The following is a 9,108-nucleotide window of genomic DNA, read 5'->3' on the forward strand; positions in this document are numbered from 1 at the left end:
GTGACATGTGACCCCCTCCAAGCTTTTAAGACTGTGAATTTGCACAAGTTTTTGAATGTGCAATGAAGCTGGAAGTGGAAGTTTTATAATAACTTTGGGAGGGAGTTGTAGAGTGCTGAGGTCTGATATTTTCCTGTTGAGTTTTCAGATGGTTTTGAATTGCTGACATTAAAGCAATGGTGGTGCAAGTGTTGGTTTTGTGAAGAAGGAAAAACTAACCCAAAAGCAGTGTCCTGAAGGCACATCTGGATTTTTCTTCTGAAACACTGCTACCAAGTTTGGCAAACAAAGTAGACAATGACTTGGGGGAGAGGTAAGATATGTTTAACATTGTTACTTTGTGTTTTCTCAGGTGGTGAACTTGAACAGGTGTCAATGAATGGTTTCCAGACATGATGGCCGACCAGCCACCTCCTTTAGAAGCTACACCCATACTGAATGAAGTGCCACTTCTACCTCACATGGTCAATGGGGACAGCATCCAACAGGCAAGTAAACCCCTTGCACTTCCCTACAGTCATGGAACATTGTGGCAGCAGGGAGGCTGACATTGAAACATTCTGTAGTGAACAACAGATGAACAAGTAGTTTTTCCAACCTGTCTGATGGGTGAAAGAGAAGGAAGCTTGAAATAAAGCAACTGTGGTGCTGATCTGCATGGTTAGAAGAGCATGTGGGTCTCAGCACTGATAAGATCTGTGAAACAAGTGCAAATGTAGAGAGGAACACTATTAGTGTAAATGTGAGAAGATTGCAAATGAAAATGAGTGTTTGTTATAAACATGTGCTTTAAAATTAAACTACAAAGTCAAAGAATCAGAGGAAAAATATGATATGTGGATTTAATAAAGCTCTAAGGTTTTGAAAACTCCTCTTAAAACTCATGTGAAATAATTCATAAAGATTAGCAAGTGGCTGCAGTGCTCTAAACCAAGAAGTCAGTTGCAGGGAAATGAGAGGAAAGACCTTGGCTTCCCACTATTAAGTATCTTCATGAATAATTACAGTGCACTGGTGAAACCTGAGTAGGTGTAGTTGAAACTTTAGAATTCTGTTGGACACAACCCTTCAGAAGGGCCTGGTATGATCAGAAATGGACAAAAGTGAAAGCAAAACAATTTGACTGAAGCACAAGTTTGTCTAAGTTGTCAGTAAACTTGAAGTGAATTTACTGTTTGGCAGGAGAAGCTGAGTGCCTTGTAAAACAAACACTGAGATATCTTCCCCTCATTTGGAGATAGTCTTTCAGTACACTCAGAAATATTGTGGACATCATGACATTTCAAGACTGGATCTTAAATTAAGAGGCATCTTCCCCCTGCCCTAGAGCAGCTACAGGTGTGACTGATCCTGATAGGAGGGCAGTTGTTTGTTCATTTCCAATAGCTACCTGGCTGCTGTTGACATGCTGCAGTTGGACAGGGTGCTAGATACTTTCATCTAGGCTCCCTTTCCCACAGAATATTAGGACAGGTGATCTCTTGAGGTCCCTTCTAACCTGGCCTGTTCTAGAATCCTGTGGTAACAAAATGTAGGTTTGAAGGTTTTATGTGTCTGGAGTTTAATGATTTTGTTGAAGCAGGGGACAAAACTACCCATTGCTTTAACCTGATACAACTGAAAGTATCTGACAGTAACTGGAATGGGAATTAAGGGGTTAATCCAGAAGGAAAAGTTGCTTAAAAGTTTCCAGAGCTCTCATATGAAATTATTAGGAAGGGTACCAGTGAAGACCTTGGCAGATTTGAATGTACAGTGGATAAACAGGGTACAGGAAAACAATCATGAATTGTTGAGGGGCTCACAGACCACAAATGCTGGAAATTTTAATTAGATATCCTTTACTGTGTAATTGTTACAGATGGGGAAGGGCTGAGGTATATTTGCTTGTAAAAATAGCCTTTCTTTTTAAAAAAAAGTCTGCTCTGCTTGTTTTCCTCAGACTCTGGAGATAGAAGTACAGTGACTGTGTTTTGAAATAAGTAAAGATCTGGAGTCTCTGAGCTAGTTCTGAAGTTCTAGCATCAGCAACATGAAATTTTAGACACTGAGCAGCTGGGAGGTTATTCAGTAGCTGATGCTTCATGTTACACAAGGAAAGAGATCAAGTGGATCTAGCTGGAGACCATCTCCAGAGCTCTTATTTGTACAGCATGTCTGGTATAGATCAGTGTCTACTGAATGACCCAAAAGAAGGTGATGATCTGAAATTTTTGGAACCTAGTGGAGACTGCAGTCTGGTGAGGGTAAAAAAAACCAACAAAGAGTTGGAGATGCATGGGAAAATGGCATGTGATGAGGAGACTTCAGGCTGCTGTGCCAACATTTCTCATTCTAGCATGTCTGTATATAAACAACCACCTCATGTTGCCTTCCTCCAATTGCTGAACAAATACACTTGCTGCTCTTGTTTGTGGCACTTTTCTCCTGAGAGGAGAGGCTTCTGAGCCAGCCTCCCATTGGAAAGTTTGCTTTTAATTAGGGTCTTAACTTAGAAGCTTTATTAATGCAGATGATTCTTTAATTATTTGGCTGCTGGTGCTGTAGAGGATGGGCTAATTATAGGGTATTGTACAGTGGGTTTGTCTTCAGAAATAAAACTTGTTCTTTTTGGCCAATCACTTCAAACAGAGGGATGCAGCACCCAGCTCATGGGTTTCATTTCACGTGGAGTCTTAAATTGGAAGTGTTCTGGAAGGGCTGAAAGTTCTGAAACAACTTCAGCAACAAAAAGTGGGTGGATGAGGGATAAAGCAAAACACAGAGCAGTGCTTTGAAGTAGCTTTCAGACTGTGTTGATCCCACTAGGTCTGAGATGGATGCAGGGGACAGCTGGAGGTGCAGACATTGCTGTGACTCCCAGCACAAGTCTGTCTCTAACTTGGTTTAGACTGAGTCAGAAACACTCAAGCTTCCTGTAAGTTTTCTTTGGTGGAAAGTAGATGGAACTGCATTTGCTTCATGCATTATAGTGAGTCATGCCTCTAAGACATTGCCCCGTGCATTCCTGAAATTCCAGTCTCTGACCCACTCTACAGCCCTGTGATTACACAACTTTCTTGTGATCCTTTTTGCTGAGTTCAGTTAATAGTTTCCTCAACTGGTTGTGAGAAGTTCAGCTAATTGAAACCTGTTCTGAGGCTCTGAATTTCTCAAAGGGTCCCTTTTACCTGCCCCTGAATTTTCTTGCCCTTGAAGATGAGTCTTGCTGTGAGGTTTAATACCTGCTCGTGGAGTCTTGTCCCCTGCAAGTGTCCCCCCCTGCAGCTGCTGCTGGCAGCAGACCTCATCTTTCCTGCTTCTTTGGGCTCTGGCAAATCCCCAGGTCCCATCTACCTGATCAAACTGGCATTCCATTAATAATATCAACATATTTTAGACAAACTGAACGAAAGAAAATGGTTCTGTTTGAGTTTCCCTGCTAGGTTTGCAAATATATTCTATTTCAAATTTCCTTCCTATGCTAGGAATTTTGCCTGGGCAGCTTTTACATGGCCAAACCTCTCTTTTTACTGAAGAGTTGCACCTTTGCTTGTGTAATATAGTAGAATCATGGCAAAATTCTGGTAGTGAAGTTGTCATGTTAGAACAGGAGGACAACAGCCAGTATTTTTAGAGTGAAGCACATGGTGGGAGTTGGGGTAGGATGAGGTGGTGGTTGGTGTTACCCAGCAGAAGGGAAACAGTGCTGTGAACTGCCTGAGGAGGAATTCTGGCAGATGTCCACATTGATTTGTGTGAGTGTGATCGTGTCCAAACTGCCCTGCAGAACCTCCCTGCTAGTGGTGTTCCTTCAGCTCTAGGATTACACAAACATGGGAGAAAACACAGCCTATCCTTCAGGAGCTGCAGAGCAGAGAGGTGGGAAGCATGACCTGCTTGTCACCTCTGCTGCCCCCCTGCCACCCCCGAGGGACTGCATGCTTCTGTTAAATTCCTATGTTAAATTAATTAAATTGCTTCTGTTAAATGACTCGATGGCCACAGAGGATGTTTTCTCAAAATGCTTTCAATGCAAAAACATGGCTGAGCTTGTGTGTGGATGGTCCTGATGTGGCCAGTTTAGCCCTGAAACTGAAATAATCTTATAGGCAAAGCTTGGAAAGCAAGCTAATTCAGTGCCTCAGTAAAAGAACTAAAACCAGGTTGAAAATGTTGAAAATCAAAACTTTGTTGATTATTTCAAGTGTGTCAAGGGAAGCACTTCTGTTGGTCATCAAGTAAAAATGCTGATTGTGCAAAATTCATGTTTTTATGTCAAAACATCAGGGAATTTCATTCTACCCACCAGCATTTCTCATCTTGCTTTTGACTTCTCTCAGGTTGCCAGAGCTGTGTTGTTTTAATCTAACATGTGGGTATGAAGAAGAGGTGGGGTTTTGCCCCAGTAGTTTCTAAATTATTTTTAAAAAACCAAAAAACACCTCTTTTGTGTGTTGTTTTCTGCAGGTTATTCTTGTGCAGGTAAACCCAGGTGAAACATTTACAATTACAACTGAAGATGGACACATTCAGTGTATTCAAGGTAAATGAAAAACTGAAGTGCTGAATTCAGATATTTTGATGCTGTCAAAATCACAGAATTAGTACCAATGTTTGTTTATGTAATGTCAGTGTGTTCTGCAGTGCAATAAATCAGATTTTTCTTACTTTAAAGCACAAATGAGCCAGCACTGGGGAAGTGTCAAGCAGAATTTGCAGTTAATTTAAAAAAGGCTGGCATCCCAACTGGTTTTGGAATCATCCATCAGTAACTGTCTTCTCAGAATCTTAGCACATGGGTATATGTGGGATTTAGCCCACATTAAGCTAAACAACTTCAGTAAGTTCTGTGTGACCTCAGAGGCAGTGACATGAGCAGTCTGGTGATACTGGGGGGTCCTTTTCTGTGCTCTGCATGTACGTACAGGCTGCTTCTTACCTCCTGGGGACGTGACAGAACTGCACATCCGAGTCAGATCAGCATATCACCTGTAGAAGTCAAGTAGAATTTATCAGTATTTCCATTTTGGGAAGATTTTTCACCATTTCAAATTATATGATGTAAAATGTGTCCATTCTGATTTCATCAGATCCCAGACAAGATTCCTTTTTTTATCAGCTTAATGTGTAAAATCATCTATTCTTTTTTTTAAAAAAAAAACCAAACAGGTTGGCAGACTAGCTGTCCACACTGCTCTGGTGCCAATATTGTTGCCACAGACTTTGAACACTGTCACAAAATAAGAACTAAAATTGATCCATGCTGATTTTTGCACAATTAAATAAGTCCTGTTGGCTGTATCAAGTGTGGTGGATAAATCTCACCTGCACTTGTTGTAGAATCACTGTACAGCCATTCTTGCATTCAGCAATATTATCTAAAATCCTGGGTATATCTGATAATTATGAAATCATACTTAATTTGTATTTTGAATGTGAAGATGAGTTCTCCGTTGGTGACATACATTGCATTATTGTTCTTCAGGGAAACTTGATATGGTCACTTTTTTTATTTTTTACACTCACAGTCCTGATTATTTAAGGTTCTCTCCTAACTGACTTTTTTCAGCCTTGCTTCTAAATATACTTGTCTAAAAGTAGTTTCATAAACACAGAGCTGGATGCAGTTGCTGCCTGGTCAGGCACCAAACTGAGCCATCACCTTTTAAAAAAAAGAAGGTGTCTGGAGTTTGTGAAAGCCTGGATTGTTAAACAGTGGCACCTTTTTGCTCCTCAGGTCCAGCACATGTTCCTATGATGTCACCAAATGGTTCCATGCCACCAATATTTGTGCCTCCAGGTTATGTATCTCAGGTAAACTTTCATTTATTCTTACATTGCAGTATGTTTGTGGGTGTGGTTTATTAACAAGGCTATTGATTGTTTTATCTGGAACAGCTGTTAATAGCATTGATTGTATTTTCCATTGAACTTGCCAACTGTTTCACTTTATTGTAGGTCAGATCACCTCCTGTACACTTTTTTTAATCTACTTGTCAGGATGTTGTTTAATGATAGTACTAGGCACTAAAAGGTTACTACTAGTAGATAGTAGGTGGGTCTGAACTAGCTGAGCTCCATTAACAGGATCCACATCTGGATTTTTCTCCAGTCCTGTTTTCAAGGTGAAAGTAGGTCCTGGGCCACAGGGACCCTCAGGGTTGACTGCAGGCTGCAAGGGGTGAGTGTGGCCAGTGCTCAGCTCTGCTGGGGACACTGGTGGGAACACAGCATCAGAACTGAGTGTGTCTCATGTGTCCTGTGGATAAGGAGACTTGTAGTTCTTACCACGGGCATCATGTGGGTCACATACCAGTGTCATTCTGTCTTTCATCCCTTCGCTGGGGAGGGACTTAACTGGGAAGCTGAGATGGTCTTTTTACGAAGGCAGGCAGTGAGAGGACAAGGGGGATCGGGTTGATACTGGAAGAGGGAGATTTAGATGAGACATTAGGGGGAAATTCTTTGCTGTGAGGGTGGAGAGACCCTGGCCCAGGTTGCCCAGGGAAGCTGTGGCTGCCCCATCCCTGGCAGTGTTGAAGGGCAGGTTGGATGGGGCTTGGAGCAACCTGGGCTGGTGGGAGGTGTCCCTGCCCATGCAGGGGGTTGGATCTAGATGATGTTTAATGTCCCTTCCAACCCAAACTAGTTTGGGATTAGGTCTCTTCTATTTTTTTTCCTGGACTAATTTCTTTATTAAGATTCTTCTATTCTAATACAACTCTACCAAAGTTTTCAATGTCCATTTCTTTACCATCTCTGACCTCCTTAACACTCAGCAAAACACTCGTGTGAGGAGCATTGTCAATGCTGTGACACATGCCTCTGCAATGACCAGGACTCTGGCCTTCTCTTTTCCATTCTCACTGATTTTTCCACTTCTCTGTCGTCTTAAGTTGCAGCTGACCAGCCCTGCCCATGATATTTGAACTGTTATCAGAGATATTTGAAGTTACCAGTTTGATTTACTCATAAATTAATGGAAGTAATTAAAAACAGATGTTAAAATGAGTTAGACCAGGGTTCTCATTTTCTAGTTGGGGATCAAAATTAGGAGTTTTCTGAGTAGGCTTGAAAAACCTTGCAACTATATGTTCTGGAGTTCCTCAGGCAGCTGTCTTTTGGCATACAGCTGCCTCTGCAGTTTGTGCTTCTGCTCTTAGAAGTAGGTACTCTTCTGTTCTGTTCCAAGTGTCTTAAAGATGAAGCTAAACATTGGTTTTCTTCAGTGTTATCATGGTTTAATGTGTCTTCTTGTGACTCTTGCTCTGCTGTTACTTCTTGACCTTGTCTTCTAACACCTGTGTTTTGTGTGAAGTCTTCTCTCAGTTTTGAGATTGAGAGAAGCATGAAAAAGCCTTAACGTATTTTCAATTTACTGGAGGAAAAGCAATCCATTGAGATATTAAGGCATTTCACACTAGCAGAATTAGACCCTGGAAGGAGCCCAGATATTGAAGGGATGCACCCAGAAGTGTGTGCACTCAAACGTGTGCGTGCACTGACTTAGCATCCAGGTTCCTTGTCTGAATTCTCTTAGCCTGTGGCAAACATGACATATTTTGACATGTGAGCAGGGCTGAATCACAGGAGAAGACATCAGAGCTGCCTTGTAGTACTTTGTACTTGCCACAGGCTACAAATGTTTATGCAGAAATGTCCCACAAACCAGGTGACAGGCAGGAGCTTGTACTTAGGATAGTCAGTCAGTCAGGTCATGGATTAGAGCAGCTGTAATTACAAGCAGACTGGGAATGACACCCTGATCAGTCCCCATTGCTTTTTTAAAAAAATATCTTATTCATCAATTTTAGATCAGTTAACACTTCAGTGCATGAGGCTCAGCTTCTGAAAACTGACTGCCTCAAACTCCAGTTCCTTCCAGTGACTTATGCTGGGTTTCCCCCTGGAATTCCAGGGTTTCCCCCTGGAATTCCATATTCCTGACTGTCAGACTGTGGCTGGGAACTTAAGCACAGAGATTCTTTATTAAATGCACAGTATTTACAAGATGGTTTCTGTACTGATGTTTCATCTTTTTATGTTGCCTGACAGGTGGTGGAAGAAAATGGGGTCCGTAAAGTGGTGGTACTGCCACACTCAGCTGAATTCCACCCTTCCATGCATCCTCCTCCTCCTCCCCACGTGCCCCATTACATGCACCATCACCACGCGCTGCTGCCCCACCCGCCTCACCCAGTGTACCCTCCAGTTCCTGGGACAGGAGAGCTGCCACCACAGTTCATCCACCAGCACCCACCACCACACGTCTTTCAAGAGCAAGGTGAGGGCTCAGGGGATGGTTAAGTACATGGGGGGGCCTTTCACTCTGTTCATCTCAATGGAGGCAGTTCTGGTGGTAGGTTTTTCACACATTTTCATGACGTTGGGGCTCATTATCAGCCTCTGTGAAGCTGATGAGTATTTATTTGACCTTATGTCTGGAAGGTGTCATGGAGCCTGGTCTGAAGGCACTCAGCATGTTCAAAGGGTCATTGCATAAAGTTGAAATTCTCTGCTGTTCTCTTTGTCAAGATTTAAAGGGAAAAGTAGTAACCCAGAAGTGCTCTAATACTGTGTCTATTTCTTATGGATCATAGAATTATAGAATGGTGAAGGTGGGAAAGGAACTTAAAGATCATCTAGAACCAGCCCTCTTCATGGGCAGGGACACCTCCCACCAGCCCAGGTTGCTCCAAGCCCCATCCAGCCTGCCCTTCAACAACTGCCAGGGATGGGGCAGCCACAGCTTCCCTGGGCAACCTGGACCAGGCTCTCACCACCCCCACAAGGAAGAATTTCTTCCTCATGTCTAACATAAATCTCCCCTCTTTCAGTTTAAAAACATTATCCCTTGTCCTGTCACTACCCTCTCTGGTGAAAAGCCCCTCCCCAGCTTTGCTGTAGCCCCTTCAGGTACTGGAAGGTGCTCTAAGGTCTCCCTGGAGCCTTCTCTTCTCCAGGCAAGGATAGATGTTGCACTCACTACAGAATAAAGAATAAAGACACTTTATTTAATATAATTTAAAATATATAATATCATTGTGTGGTTTGAGTTGGAAGGGACCCTAAAGATCATCCAGTTCCAGCCCAGGCTGCTCCAAGCCCCATCCAACCTGCCCTTCA

General features: G+C 42.5%; 1 protein-coding gene across 1 annotated transcript in view; it reads left to right on the top strand.

The window, feature by feature from the left end:
* Window positions 1-392: 392 nt before the first annotated feature.
* Window positions 393-9,108, top strand: part of LOC104387796 (fibronectin type-III domain-containing protein 3a-like) — a 29,865-nt gene continuing 21,149 nt past the window's right edge. Inside the window, exons 1-4 of the mRNA XM_009996586.1 lie at window positions 393-488; window positions 4,450-4,525; window positions 5,720-5,796; window positions 8,038-8,266. Coding sequence (XP_009994888.1) covers window positions 393-488; window positions 4,450-4,525; window positions 5,720-5,796; window positions 8,038-8,266 — 478 coding nt within the window. The remainder of the gene's footprint in view (window positions 489-4,449; window positions 4,526-5,719; window positions 5,797-8,037; window positions 8,267-9,108) is intronic.

The sequence above is a fragment of the Chaetura pelagica genome, unplaced genomic scaffold, assembly GCF_000747805.2.
Source record: "Chaetura pelagica isolate M959 unplaced genomic scaffold, ChaPel_1.0 scaffold103, whole genome shotgun sequence".
Lineage (NCBI taxonomy): Eukaryota > Metazoa > Chordata > Aves > Apodiformes > Apodidae > Chaetura > Chaetura pelagica.